General features: G+C 47.7%; 1 protein-coding gene across 1 annotated transcript in view; it reads left to right on the forward strand.

The window, feature by feature from the left end:
• Positions 1–14,682, forward strand: part of LOC107118556 (rho GTPase-activating protein 24-like) — a gene marked incomplete at its 3' end in the record, with an annotated part of 186,190 nt that overhangs the window by 168,440 nt on the left and 3,068 nt on the right. Inside the window, exons 5-7 of the mRNA XM_015420921.1 lie at positions 7,655–7,787; positions 10,056–10,129; positions 11,299–11,420. Coding sequence (XP_015276407.1) covers positions 7,655–7,787; positions 10,056–10,129; positions 11,299–11,420 — 329 coding nt within the window. The remainder of the gene's footprint in view (positions 1–7,654; positions 7,788–10,055; positions 10,130–11,298; positions 11,421–14,682) is intronic.

Consider the following 14,682-nt stretch of genomic DNA (forward strand, 5'->3'; position numbering starts at 1 on the left):
TAAGAAAAAAGAGATGCCAATGTTGGATCAGGCCAAAGGCCCATCCAGTCCAACACTCTGTCACACAGTGACCACAAATACCAAGTACCATCAGGAGGTCCACCAGTGGGGCCAGGACACTAGGAGCCCTCCCACTGTTGCCCCCCCCACCCAATCACCAAGAATACAGAGCATCACTTGCCCCAGCCTGAGAGTTCCTATCTATACCTTGTGGCTAATAGTCACTGATGGACCTCTGCTCCATATGCTTATCCAATCCCCTCTTGAAGCCGTCCATGCTTGTAGCCGCCACCACTTCCTGTGGCAGTGAATCCCAAGTTCATCCACAGAACAACCCTGGTAGGCAAGTGAGGTTGAGAGGTGCTGGCTGACCCAGGATTCCAGATTGAATATCATGCTGTGTAGGGATTTCAGTCCAGATCTCTGTGATCCAACCCATATGACAGAGGGCCAAACTAGGCGAGTTTCCTACAAGGACTTGCAGCCATAGTGCAGCTGCAAGTAGCTAATGGCAACTTCATTTAGAAGTGCTTCAGGGGCCTGATTAAGATGAGGACCACATCATGGGAAGAAGAGGGGCTCTTGCCCCCCCCCCAGGTGTTTTGGCTCTAGAAAACAGCAGGGGGAAGTCAGGAGCCCCGACCTCCCCCGTGCCGAAGTCTCAGTCTGAATGAGGCTACTGCAGCACTTTTAAATGGAGTTGCCACTGGGAACTCACCACAACCCTCACAGCTAGGGTAGGCAGGCAGCAGCTATGTTAACTGATCAGTGTGCTGAAAGAAACACCAGCTTGCAGGAATCTGGACACACTGGGGCTGTCAGCGTCCTGCCATGGGCACGGAATTCCCTGCCCCTGGGTGCCGCTACCACCACTGATCAGCTGGCTGTCAGGGGGACTTACCAGCAGGGGAGGCAGGCCCAGGCTGCAGTCACCAGTGACACCACTATGTCACTACAATGCTCTTGCATTTGGGCAAAAACTCTATGGTAAAAGCCATTTTTTACCATAGAGTTTTGCCCAAATACCAGAGCGTCACTGCAATGGCGACACGATGACATCACTTCCAGTGTACACTGGAAGTGGTGTTCCTGCATTGCTGGCAATGAGGCCTAGGTCTCCCTCCAACTCCTGGTAAGTCCCCTCTGCCCTACCAGTTGCCAGGAGGGAGCTCCCAAGCATTCTAGGGCCTGCCACCCCCTCCCTTGACTCCCAAAGCAATTGTGTGGGAGATACCAGCTGCCAGAGCAGGCCTCACGCAGATTTCCTTCCCACGTGCCCTTGCTTGCTTGCATCTCCTGAGGCCGCCTACACCTTGGCTTCCTTAAAATGCTGACTAGGAGACCGTAAGCACGAATCTTGATGTGCCTGTGCTTGGTAGCAATAGTAAAACATTAACATATGTATTTACGGCGACCTGCTGTGCCTCCGTATTTATTGTTTATGGGGGAGAGGGAGGAAGAGCCTCGGGCTGCATAATTGGCGACAGCCACTTCCACTGCGCTTGCGATATACTACAAAGCTTTTTAAAAAAAATGCTGTCGATGCAGCAACCAGAGGGAAGGAAGTCCAGGAAGAGGGGGCTCGGACAGAAAGAAAGAACTCTAAATCTGCACCGCCTGATTGCCAAGGAAGGGATTTGTGTCTGTTTGCACACACATAAAGCCTTCGCATTGTATTCCTGGCGGTGGCTGCGGAGCTACGGCAGCGAGGATCCTGTCGGACAATGAAATGAAACGATTAACTCATCCCTTTATTTGTGCTGCCGGACGATGTCGACGCCAGCCTATCTGCTCGGAGGGGAGGAGGACCCGCAAAGAGTTAACTTAGAGAGGACAAGAGTTTAGGAAATCCTCAGGGCATGGACTGCTTAATTAAATTCCGTACTAATCAGCCCCAAGTAGCTGGCTTGCCACTTGCCATAGTCGCAGCAGCCAGGGATTTAGGCACTGAGGGGCTAAAAGAGGAGGTTATGTTGACATCTGAAAGGTTTTCAAGTGGCATCTCCTCATGTGTAGAGCCACGCTGGCACGTTACAGTAGCCATGTGTTTGTCTTGAAGCTGCGGCCCAGGTTAAGAGCGGTGGGCCTTGAAGAGCCAGTTTACATAATCCTGGGGTAACAGAGAGGAGCGGCTATTAGAAAGTGTCAGGACACTGGGCATTCCAGAGAATAGGCGTGAAATGGAGTAGAGAAGAATCAGTCGTCGTTCACAGAAGTAAACTCATTCAATTTAATTTAAAATTAGCTGGGTAATATTTGGCCTCATTTGCCAGGTAATCAGGAGAAACCTCAGGCTGGTTTAAAGGCAGCCGCTTGGCAACCTTAAAATATATATATTTTATGGGGCACATCGACCCTATTTGGGTATATTAGAACTGGAAGAGCTTTGTGATGGGTAGAAAGGCCCTCAGTGAAGGCATTCTGTGATCAGAGACTCAAAATAGGGGAAAGATTTATGAACCAGCCCCTCAGCTGCAGCCGACTCAATCTTGATTCTATCTTCTACACAACAATTGCACTTTAATCCTTACAACAATTCTGCAAGGTGCGTTAAGCACCCTTCAAATCATGCAGAGGGTTTAATGGTTGGGGTCAATGCTCCCTCTAAGCTGTGAAGTCTTGTGAACAAAAATTCTGCTTTGTGAGCTGTCGGCATGAAAGTTGTGAGCAAGTGATTTGGCTACTGCATAAATTAGTTTGCTCTGGAGCCATCCTTCCTGAGCTAAGACAAAAATGTGTGAGCCGGATAGGCTTACCAAGGTCCGGCGGGGGAATCGTATTTCTTGGCAGGAGCCTTGCCGCGGGGACGGCTCCACGCGCCGCACCCGCCGTCGCCAGGATGTGACGCTCTGCGTTGCTCTGGCAACGGGGCTGTGTGGAGTCCCATTGCCAGAGCGACAGCCCTTCAGCTTCCAGCTCTTGATGAGGTCCAACTTTCATTAGCAGACTCTGTTAAGAGCTTGGGGGTCTGGCTTGACTCCTCCTTGTCCCTGGACAGGCAGGTGTCAGCAGTGGCGAGGATGGTGTTTTTCTATTTGTGCCAAGGCCACCAACTGTCTCCATACCAGTCCCATTCTTATCTAGCCACAGTGAATCATGCCACGGTCATCTCCTGCTTAGACTGCTGCAATGTGGTATATATAGGGCTGCCCTGGAAGGCAATTCAGAAACTACAGGTAGTCCAGAATGCAGTGGCAAGATTGCTCTTGGAGGGTTACATAAGAACATAAGAGAAGCCATGTTGGGTCAGGCCAATAGCCCATCCAGTCCGACACTCTGTGTCACACAGTGGCCAAAACCCAGGGGCCATCAGGAGGTCCACCAGTGGGGCCAGAATTCCAGAAGCCCCTCCCACTGTTGCCCCCCTCCCAAGCACCAAGAAGACAGAGCATCACTGCCCCAGACATAAGGGTTCTCTTTGGAGAGAGCATACCTATCCTGTCATGAAATGTTGCACTGATTGCTGATTGAGTTCCAAATAAAATCCAAGGTGCTGGTGATTATCTTTAAAGCCTTAAATAGTCTGAGGTCTTCATATAGGGATGCTGGTCCCCAGGTGGGGGGGGGATTACCCAATTTCATGGGCTCCTGCCTGCCCCTGGTCAATTAGCCGGTGGGGAAAGCCCCCCGTCCCAAGCCCGACCCCAACAGCATCCACCAGTGGCCACATCTCTTCCATCCCTTCTGTGAGATTTAAAGGGTCCTCCAATTGATCAGTGGGAGCACATGGCCCACCAGTCAGCTGGAGGGCCCTTTAAATCTTGCAGGAGGGCGAGGGGCGGCCACTAGTCACATGCCTGAACTCCAAGTGGCAAATTTGCTGCTTGGAATTCAGGCACACACACACACCCCACGTCCTTCTTGCCAAAAGCATTTAAAGGGATCCTTTAAATGCTTTTGGCAAGAAGTGGGAGGGGACACGCATGTACTCCAAGCAGCGGATTCACCGCCTGGAGTGCAGGCACGTGGGGCACTGGTCCCCAATGTGATGATGTCACTTCTGTGTCAGATCATCCCCGCCCCCTCCAGAAACACCCCCCAAATTCCCCCACCGAGGACTAGGCAGGACCTGGCAACCCTGCCTTCATACCTGGCAGACTGCCTCTTCCGACATGTTCCTCCTCAAAATTTATGTCCTTCAACTCACAACTTGCTTCTGGTCCCTGGCCTCTCGGACATTCGCCTACCACCCACCGGGACAAAGGCCTTCTTTGTGGTGGCCCCATCCTGGTAGAACCAGCTGTCAGATGACACATGAGCCCTGCAGGACTTATCTAACGGATATCTTTTTTATGAGTGTCTGGTGTTTCATGAATATCTGGTGTAGGAAAAAAATGAATAAGAATCTGGAACTGCCAACTCGGTGTAAAAAGGGCGGAGGGATAAAAGGTCAGCAATGAGATGTCAACTTTTGGGGTGAGGATTAACATGCACTGAGGCTTGTTTCAGACAGAGCTCTTCAGGAATTACGTTGTATATCAGCAGTGAAGAAGAAACTGTTGATGAGCAGGGGGAGCTGCTATGCAGTTAATCTTTCGCCATGGGAAGGGGGGCACAGCCTTCTTTCCGAAAGATTAGCATTCCGGGGGAGGGGGTGTCTCAAAATGTTCAATCTTTCCCCTTTTTGGTGAAACACCCACAGAAGGAGGCATCCAGGTGCTGTAAACTGCCTCTTTTCAAGGTGCTATCAGAAGGGTAGCCAACCTCCAGGTGGGACCTGGAGACCTCCTAGAATTACAAGTCATCTCCGGGCTACGGTAATCTCTTCCCCTGGAGGAAATGGCAGCTTTGGAGGGTGGACCGGATGGCCTCCCATCCCAGCGGAGCCCCCTCCCCTCCATAGACTCTGTCCTCTCCAGGCTTCAGCTCCAAATCCAGGAATATCCCAACCTGGAGTGGCAACCCTATGCAACAGCCACAGGACGAAGCGTTCCCAGTACTCCCCCTGTGGAGGCAGTGGCCACTATCAAAGAGGGGAACATTTGCACACCTTTGCCTTCCCAGTGTGGTGTAGAGGTTAAGAGCGGCAGACTCTAATCTGGAGAACGAGGGAGGGGGGTGATTCCCCACTCCTCCTCCACAGGAAGCCAGATGGGTGACCTTGGGCCATTCCCAGTTCTCTCAGAACTCTCTCAGCCCCACCTGCCCCCCAAGGTGTCTGTTTTTGGGAGAGGAAGGGAAGGTGATTGCAAGCCACTTTGAGAGTCCTGACAGGAGGGCCTGGCGTGATGTGGTCCATGGGGTCGCGAAGACTCGGACTCGACTGTGCGACGACAACAATGACGACGAAAGGGTACAGAAAAGGGTGGGGTTGTATAAAAACCAACTCTTCTGCTTCTTCTTCCCACTGACACCCTCCCTTAAAAAGAGAGGTGAGGGCTTAATTGCATGGGCTTTAATAGGAAGCCCCTCCCCTTCTCAGTTCATTCTGCAGGATTTGTCACACCCTGAACACTCCCTGTTTGAACTGCTGCCTTCGGGGAGAAGATATAGGACAATTAAAACAAGGACAAACAGATTAAAAAACAGTTTTTATTCGAGAGCTATTATTGCTTTAAATGCTGTATGAAATTGGAATTTGGGTGACATTGGTGGTTTAAGTTGCAATGTGAACCTTAAGGGAGTTATGGGATGGTTGTGAATGGTTTTATTATTATTATTATACTCTCAATATTTAGGGACTGCAGCCAGCTTCCCCACTTGGGGTGGGAGGGGATCTTCAGATCCGGAGAGAGAGATTTGTGGCACCAGACAGGTTCACAGCCTGAGTTACACTATCCGGATCCCACTTCCTCACGTGCATGAAGTGTTACACTGAGGCAAATCAGAGATGACAAGTCCCAGGCACCTTTGAATCCTGGCATTTTATTAATGAAAGCCCTGCCTTAGGAAAAGCTCCTGTCTCATTAGGGGACCTCAACGGATTCCTTCACAATTCCCTTTTAAAGCCAGTGCAGAAATAACCTTACAGGTGGAACCTTTCCTGGCAGGGAAGCGTGTTTCCTACAATCTCATTTTACAACACCACCATCTAGTGGCCACAATGGGCTACAGCATCATTTGCAAGTCCCTACACCTGCCAACCTAGCAGTTCGAAAGCAAGAAATTGCAAGTAGATAAATAGGTACCACTTTGGTGGGAAGGTAACAGCATTCCGTGCACCTTGGTGTTTAGTCATGCTGGCCACATGACCACGGAAACGTCTTCGGACAGCGCTGGCTCTTCGGCTTTGAAACGGAGATGAGCACCGCAACCCTAGAGTCGGATTCGACTGGCTTTCGAGCAAGGGAACCTTTACCTTTACTTACACCTGCCAGACTCATTAAAAACAAGTTGTGGTGTGTATTAATGAGTATGCTTGAAGAGAGTCCAAGCTACAAACATTTGCCAAGAAATGTGTAGATAACTGGAGAGGGTGGATAGAGAAGACATATCTCCCCTCTCCCTAACACTAAAACTCAGGGCCAGACAACAAAATCGATCAACAGTAGATTCAGGACAGACAGAAGTAAGTGTTCAGGCAACATACTGTTAATGTATGGAAATCACTATCACAAGATGTAATGGGGTTTTTAGATGGCTTTATCTGTCTGTCTGTCTGTGTGTCTGTCTGTCTGTCTGTCCATCTGCCTGCCTGCCTGCCTATCTTTCTGTCTGTCTATCATCTATCTATTCTTCTATTATCTATCTATCATCTATCTATCTATCTATCTATCTATCTATCTATCATCATCATCATCATCATCATCATCATCATCATCATCTATCTGTCACTGGGTCTCTTAGCTGCTGGCCACTACAACTAAATGAAACCTCCATGTTCAGAGGTAGTGTGCCTCTGTAGACCAGTTTCTGAAGGGCAAACCCAGCAAGGCAGCTGTTTTCATGCCCTGGTTGTGGGTTTCTGGAAGCATTTTGCCAGCAACTCTGGGGGAAGAGGAGGCTGGACTAGAGAGACCCTTCAGTTTAGTTCTCTTATTAGCTCTGCAGTGGGATCTCTAAAGCCATGCAAAGAATAGCCTTGCACAGGTAACTTAAGTAGCACTAAGTTCAAGAATCCTTGGGCAGTGGCCAACCTGCAGCCAATGTTTAGCCATTTTATAAGGCATGTGGGCACAGCCATCATTGAAGAAGAAGAAGAAGAGTTGGTTTTATACCCCGCTTTTTTCTACTTTAAGGAGTCTCAAAGCAGCTTACAATCACCTTCCAACTCCTTTTCTGGTGCCCACCAGCTGCTTTTAGAAAGTGGGTGTGGCTCGGTGGAGCTTTTGGCCAGTGAGGCTTCCGAGTGGCCACAGGAGATTTGATTGACTGTGCAAATTTTCAAAAATGTTGCTATGGGAGCAGCCGCCACCACAGCACAAGGCTCTTCACTGTGTCACTGGAGGTAAGCTGGGGCCACCATTTTGTAGCTGGCTATACCTCCTGCAGCAGCCATTTTATGGCCGCACCCAGCACGCTGCGTCAAAATTCCCAAGATGCCTGCAGGCTCAGAAAGGTTGGAGGCCCCTGAATTAGCGAGACTTCTCTGATTCTAACATCTTTTTGATCTGATTCCCACTTTCCTCAGCAGTCCTGGAAGATTTCTTCACCGATCTTTTAGATATCTGACATCCCTCCCTAGTGATCACCTTCTCCATTCTTGTCCCCACAGAAACACAGATGTGCACACCGTGGCGTCGCTTTTGAAACTGTACCTCAGAGAGCTCCCAGAACCAGTTATCCCATACGCCAAGTATGAAGATTTTCTGTCTTGTGCCAAACTGCTCAGCAAGGAGGAGGAAACGGTGAGTTCACTGTCTCTGTTTCAGTTTGCAAAATGATCCGCCACTTCGTAATATTATTTGGGGGATTGGAGCAGATCAGCACCATTCAGTTGGCCTCCTTTAGAGTTGACCTTTCCTTATATTATATTTCCCCCGACTGTCTCTACATACATATTCACACAAGGCTTCTCTGCTCGGGGACCCTGTGCCTTCCTACAAGGGGCATGCTCCCTGGACATGATTTCCAAAGGTTGCCATGTTGGCCTGCTATAGAAGAGCAAGAATCAAGACCAGTGGCACCTCAGAGACCAAGAAGATGACCGAGGCATAGGCTTTTGAGAGTCAAACTCCCTTTGCCAGATACCTGAAGTCTGCTCCTCCGCCCTCCCCCCCCCCGACCATCTTCATAGCAGATCAAGGTAATAATGAGGCCAGAGTGACTGTTACCCTCCACAGCTCTGAAGGAGTGAGCAGTGACTCACGAAAACTCCTACCCTGCCACAAATTCTGTTAGTCTTTAAGGTGCTACTGGACTCTCGTGCTTTTCTACCCTCCACAATGCCTGTCATGTGCACTATCTATCTCATCAAACTCGTGGCAAAAATAAAAGGCAACCCAAAAAATCAAATATGAAATGCAAGGAGGAATGATTATGAAAGAAGATATTCTTGACTTCCTCAGAGGACGGGCTACAGATGAGGAACAGCAGTCCTTTTTGTTACCATCTAGCCACTGAAAAGGGTTGAAATGTGATCAGTGTTTCTTAATGAACCTACAGACTTCTGTAATATACTGGGGAAAATTCTGTCTGTCATTCCTGTTCTATTGCACTTTCACAGGTCATTTTGAACTGTATAGCTATAGATGTTAGTAATCTTTACGGAATCAAATTGAGTTTTTGAATCTATTTGAGGGTTTAACTAGGTTATTAATTTTCCTTGATTACTGTATCATCGTTACTAGATTGTACTAATGTAGCAGCCTTACTATTCCAGGCTAACCTGATCTCATCAGAGCTCAGAAGCTAGGTAGGGTTGATACCTGGATGGGAGACCACCAAGGAAGACTTTGCAAAGGAAGGGAATGCTAAACCACCTCTGCTCATATCTTGCCTTGAAAACCCTATGACATGGAACTTCATGGGGTAGCCATGAGTCAGTTGCAACTCATTTGCACACTTTACCTTTTTATATTGCACTAGAGGGTTTTATAAGGAGCTGCGGTGGCTCAAGTGGTTAAGACGCTGAACTGCAGGCTGTGGAAGGTCAGTAGTTCAGCAGTTCGAGACCCGGGTGCCGCATGATGGAGTGAGCTCCCATCTCTAGTTCCAGCTCCTGCCAACCTAGCAGTTCGAAAGCAAGAAATTGCAAGTAGATAAATAGGTACTGCTTTGGTGGGAAGGTAACAGCATTCCGTGCGCCTTGGTGTTTAGTCATGCCGGCCACATGACCACGGAAACGTCTTCGGACAGTGCTGGCTCTTCGGCTTTGAAACGGAGATGAGCACCGCAACCCTAGAGTCGGATTTGACTGGCTTTCGAGCAGGGGAACCTTTATCTAGAGGGTTTTATATTGCACTAGAGGGGCCGTGGTGGCTCAGAGGCTAAGATGCTGAGCAGTAGACTGGAAGGTCGGTAGTTCAGCAGTTCGAGACCCGAGTGTTCCGCGTGATGGAATGAGCTCCCGTCTCTAGCCCCAGCTCCTGCCAACCTCGCAGTTCGAAAGCAAGAAATTGCAAGTAGATAAACCGGTACCACTTTGATGGGAAGATAACAGCGTTCTGTGCGCCATGTGACCACGGAAACGTCTTCAGACAGTGCTGGCTCTTTGGCTTGGAAATGGAGATGAGCACCGCCCCCTAGAGTTGGATTCGACTAGCTTTCGAGCCAGGGAAACCTTTACTTTTACTTTTAGAGGGTTTTATTTGTCCATTAAAAACAGACAAATACATTCCCAGCGTTACACTTAGCATCTCTCCCAAGCCACTGCACTTGGCTTAACTTTTCAGAGAACTTTCCCTAGATGTTATGTTTTGCTCTAAGGCCAGCCAGGAATCCCAGAGGTGCTTGGCCCTTGTGAGAATGGCTCAAGTGAATTTATTTCCTTTTCTGACTGCCCTGAAGACATGTGGAGCTGGCCAAGTGTGTTCATCCTGGCACTACGGCCGTCTGGAATTCATCACATTCAACATGGAGGGTGGTTGTTTTAAGTGCTGAATTGGGGGGGGGTTTTATTTTGCAATCGTTCTGATGCTACAAACGTTTGTGCATTTTTCTTTATCTTCACTCAGGGGCTGAACGAGTTAGTGAAACAAGTAAAGAGTTTGCCAGTCGTCAACTACAACCTGTTGAAGTATATTTGCAGGTAAATATCCTCCGGCAGTTCTCAGCGCAGGCGTCACTACAGTGTTCTCGAAGACGGAGGTGTCTCAACAACTGGACTGGGTTTAGGCTGGAGTCATTCTGCATTGGTTTGCATTGTGTATTTGCCCAGAGTTTTACATCAGGGATCCACAGCCTTTTTGAGCCTGCAGGCTCCTTTGGGGGTTTGAGATGGGGTGGTGAGTGCCACCCCAAAATGGCTGCCAAAGACGGAGGTATCTCAACAACTGGACTGGGTTTAGGATGGAGTTATTCGGCATTGGTTTGCACTGTGTATTTGCCCAGCGTTTTACATCGGGGATCCACAGCCTTTTTGAGCCTGCAGGCTCCTTTGGGGTTTTGAGAGAGCGTGGTGAGTGCCTCCCCAAAATGGCTACCACAGGAGGTAGATCCAAATACTCCTCACATCTCCTGAGAAGGAAATAAATCCTGAGGAGGTAACCATACGTTGACTAAGAAAGACCCAGGTGCTGACTAGTCCTCTTCAGTCTCCATTGGAAACCCCTTTCATTTGAATGAGGGCAGCCAATCGAAAGTCCTGCCTGACAAAGACTCCGCCCACTTTCTGAAAAGCTTGACAGGAGCCAAGAGAAATACTGGCAGGCACCATGTTATTATTTATTTTATTATTTTATTTTATTAGATTTCTATCCCGCTCTCCCCGCGAACGGGCTCAGGGCGGCTTACATTTAGCGGCACTATGTGCTGAGATACATTAAATATATAAAACCAGATAAAAACAAGGTAAAACAATGATATTATTACAATTAAAGTGCTTGTAGAATTGATCTTCCAATTGTGTTAAAGATGGCATCCTGTAGATGGACACAAGTCCCAATTCAGCTGTATTTGCCTCGGACGTTACTGCGGTTTGGGGAACCCTATTTGATAAAATATACTGGTTAAATGGGTGAAAAGCACAGGTCTTCATTAGGCTCCTGGGATAGTGCGTGACCATGCTGACCATGAAGACAGGCCGGAAGGTGTGGTCACTTTCTCATTACTTTCGGCCAACCCCAGGACATAACTGTGCCATTCCACTTTTCCACATAGTGTGGGAACATTCAGCATAACATGCATCAGCTGGGATCCTTACTGCGATGCTCTGCCATGATCGTATTAAGACAGTGCTCCCTATTTTCCCCATGACAGATTCCTGGACGAAGTCCAGTCCTATTCTGGTGTAAACAAGATGAGTGTGCAAAACCTCGCTACTGTGTTTGGTCCCAATATCCTGCGTCCAAAAGTGGAAGATCCACTCACCATCATGGAAGGTAAGGAGGGGGGGGAGTCAGATTGCAAAGTATTGTGAGCCAGTCTAAGATATGCACTGGAACGCGAATGACAGCATTTCAGCAAAAGATTGCACTAAGTTCGTAAAACACTTCCAGCCCTGTCCTGGATAGCCCAGGCAAGCCTGATCTCATCAGATATCAGAAGCTGAGCAGGGCCAGCCCTGGCTAGTATTTGGACGGGAGACCTCCAAGGAATGTCAGGGACATGACACAGAGGCAGGCAATGGCAATGAACCTTTCTTGCCTTCAAGCCCCACTAGGGGTCACCAGAAGTCGGCTTGACTTGATGGGGAAAAAAAGAATTAAAATTAAAAAAACTGGTACAGTAACAAAATATTGCCGATAGATTCCAGTGGGTAGCCCTGCTGGTCTGAAGCAATAGAACAAAGTTTGAATCCAGTGGCACCTTTAAGACCAAAAAAAGTTTGATTCTTGGTATAAACTTCCCCGTGCATGCACTGGACTCAGACTTTGTTCAAACTATTGCAGGTCTGAGATAACTTTGTGCAGAAAGGTGCTGATCCACCTCAGTTTGGTGTAGTGGTTAAGTGCGCGGACTCTAATCTGGGAGAACCGGGTTTGATTCCCCACTCCTCCACTTGCAGCTGCTGGGTGACCTTGGGCAAGACGTAGTTCTGATAAGAGCTGTTCTTGAAAAAGAGAAGTTTCTGTCAGAGCTCTCTCAGCCCCACCTACCTCACAGGATATCTGTTGTGGGGAGGGGAAGGGAAAGGAGTTTGTAAGCCGCTCTGAGACTCCAAGTGAAGGGTGGGGCATAAATCCAATCTCTTCTTCTTCTTCCTGTTGCATCTACTGGGGATGGGGATATGTATGAATGCAGGAAGCATCCATCAGAATCAGAGGAGACCATATGAGCATTACAATGAATGCCTGCCTTCAGATACCCTTTCAACAAATCCAGCCATATTGTAAACGTTGTGCACTAGTTAGTCACCTGAATGAGTTGTGTGAGAAGCGAGAGAGAGAAGATTGGATTTATACTGCACCCTTTACTACCCAAAGGAGTCTCAGAGCAGCTTACAATCTCCTTTCCTTTCCCTTCCCCTCCCCACAACAGACACTCTGTGAGGCAGGTGGGGCTGAGAGAGCTCTCTCGGGGACTGCCCTTGAGAGAACAGCTCTGGAAGAACTTGTGACTGACCCAAGGTCACACCAGCAGCTGCATGTGGAGGAGTGGGGAAATCAAACCAGGTTCTCCTAGATTACAGTCTGCGCTCCTAACCACTACACCAAACTGGCTCGATGTGGTGGCTGCCACCAGACCTGGCCAAGGTGCATCATGGGAAATTGCTCAGGCAAGTTGTGCAGTGTCCACCACAGGGCCCAGTTGAGTTGTACAAGTTGCATGGTAGCAAGTCATTCAGGTAAGTCCTGCCATGGCCACTACCAGGCCTGGGCAATTCACATAATGTGTGTAGTCGTGAGTCACTGGATCAAATCACATGGTGGCTATTGCTGGACCTGGCTGAGTAACTCAAGTTGTGCTGTAGTGTGTCACTCAGTCACCTACTAATATTTTATTTTATTTTTTATTTTAATTATTCGATTTATATCCCACCCTCCCTGCCAAGGCAGGCTCAGGGAGGCTTACATTAAAAGGATTAAAAATATATTAAAACACAGATATTAAAACACTAAGTCCTCCCTCCATCAGTGGGAGTGGTAGGAGAGGCACCAGAGCTGTTTTGGCCTCCCAGTTGAACCCTGCTCCCCCTCTTTGAGATAAACCAAGGCTTGGAAGGTTCAGGAATATTGTTATGGTTGCCTAGCAATCCACAACATGGCCAGCAAGATCTTTGAACAGTCTCGTGGGAATCTCATTGGACATAAGGCTATAGATGTTCCTTCTATTATGTTGGGATTCCCACCCCCTGATATTTTTTTTTAAGATTACAGTTTTTTTCTGCACACTTGGGACTTCCCTCAGTCTTGTAGAAACCCCCTCCCCCCATCTGTCCTTGGCTCCATTTTGTGGATTTTTTAATCCACACTCTACAGCCTAGTTCAGAATTAGATATAAAGATACTGTTGACGTAAAAAAAAGCCTACTCAAGCAGGACTCTGAAGAGGCAGTGTAGAACGATTCTAAATCCAATAAATAATAAATTTTAAAATGGCAGAACTGATTTCAGACCTTTATGGACTGTTACTTCAGTATGAGATACTTAAGGGCAGTTTTTTTCCCTGGAACTTGATTCCTGTTTTGCTGGACAAGCCAGCCCCCAAATGTATCCAGTGCTGTTGCTGGGGAGAACCATCAATGGGAGAACCATCAATGGGCCATATAATTCTTAGCATTCACCTAAAGAGGTCTTTGGATTATGTTCATGATTATTCAGCCAAACTGATGTAGAACAATAAGGAGGTGTTGGCAAAGTAAGACAAAGCATTTCTTCATGCAGTGTGTAACTCTCTAAATTAGCATGGTAAAAACAAAATGATCACACAAATACCAACAGGTGTTGGCTCCAAGGACTATTTTATGGTCAACAACTGGGATACAGATGTAATAAATAAATAACAGATAATGGAACATCCATGTTTGGAAGCAGTAATGCTGAAGACCAGCTGCTGGAATCAAGTGATGAAGAAGGTCTGAGAACCTCATGCCCCGTCTGTAGGATTCTCAGAGTTCCGCGGGGCCTGCAAGACGGAGCTCTTCCACCAGGCCTTTAGTTAAGGAGCCATGCCCAACACACTAAGGCCCTGTGCCCAATACTACCACCGACAGCCTGAGCTTCGCCGACTTTAAAGTAAAATACCGACTACATTTATAAGTATGTTGATGCTACCCTGCTTTCGGCATCGCCATTTAAATTGTTTACTAGCATCTTATGTTGTGTTTTTATGCTTTTACTTATATTGCTGTTTTAGCTACTGCATTTTATGTAAGCCAACATTTATAAGTATGTTGATGCTACCCTGCTTTCGGCATCGCCATTTAAATTGTTTACTAGCATCTTATGTTGTGTTTTTATGCTTTTACTTATATTGCTGTTTTAGCTACTGCATTTTATGTAAGCCTGCTCCAGCAGGGCGGGCGGGATATAAATCAAATAAATAAATAAATCTGATAAAGCCAGTCAGAAAACAGAATGCTGGACTGGATGGATTTTGGACTAACCCAGCAACAGCAATTCTTCTAACTTCTTAATAAGACTGGACTGTTCATCTCTTGAGATTTAAAGACCGACTAAGTATGTGGATGGATGTACTTGCA

Source organism: Gekko japonicus, unplaced genomic scaffold (genome assembly GCF_001447785.1).
Source record: "Gekko japonicus isolate JY-2015 unplaced genomic scaffold, Gekko_japonicus_V1.1 scaffold2692, whole genome shotgun sequence".
NCBI classification, from domain to species: Eukaryota; Metazoa; Chordata; class Lepidosauria; order Squamata; family Gekkonidae; genus Gekko; species Gekko japonicus.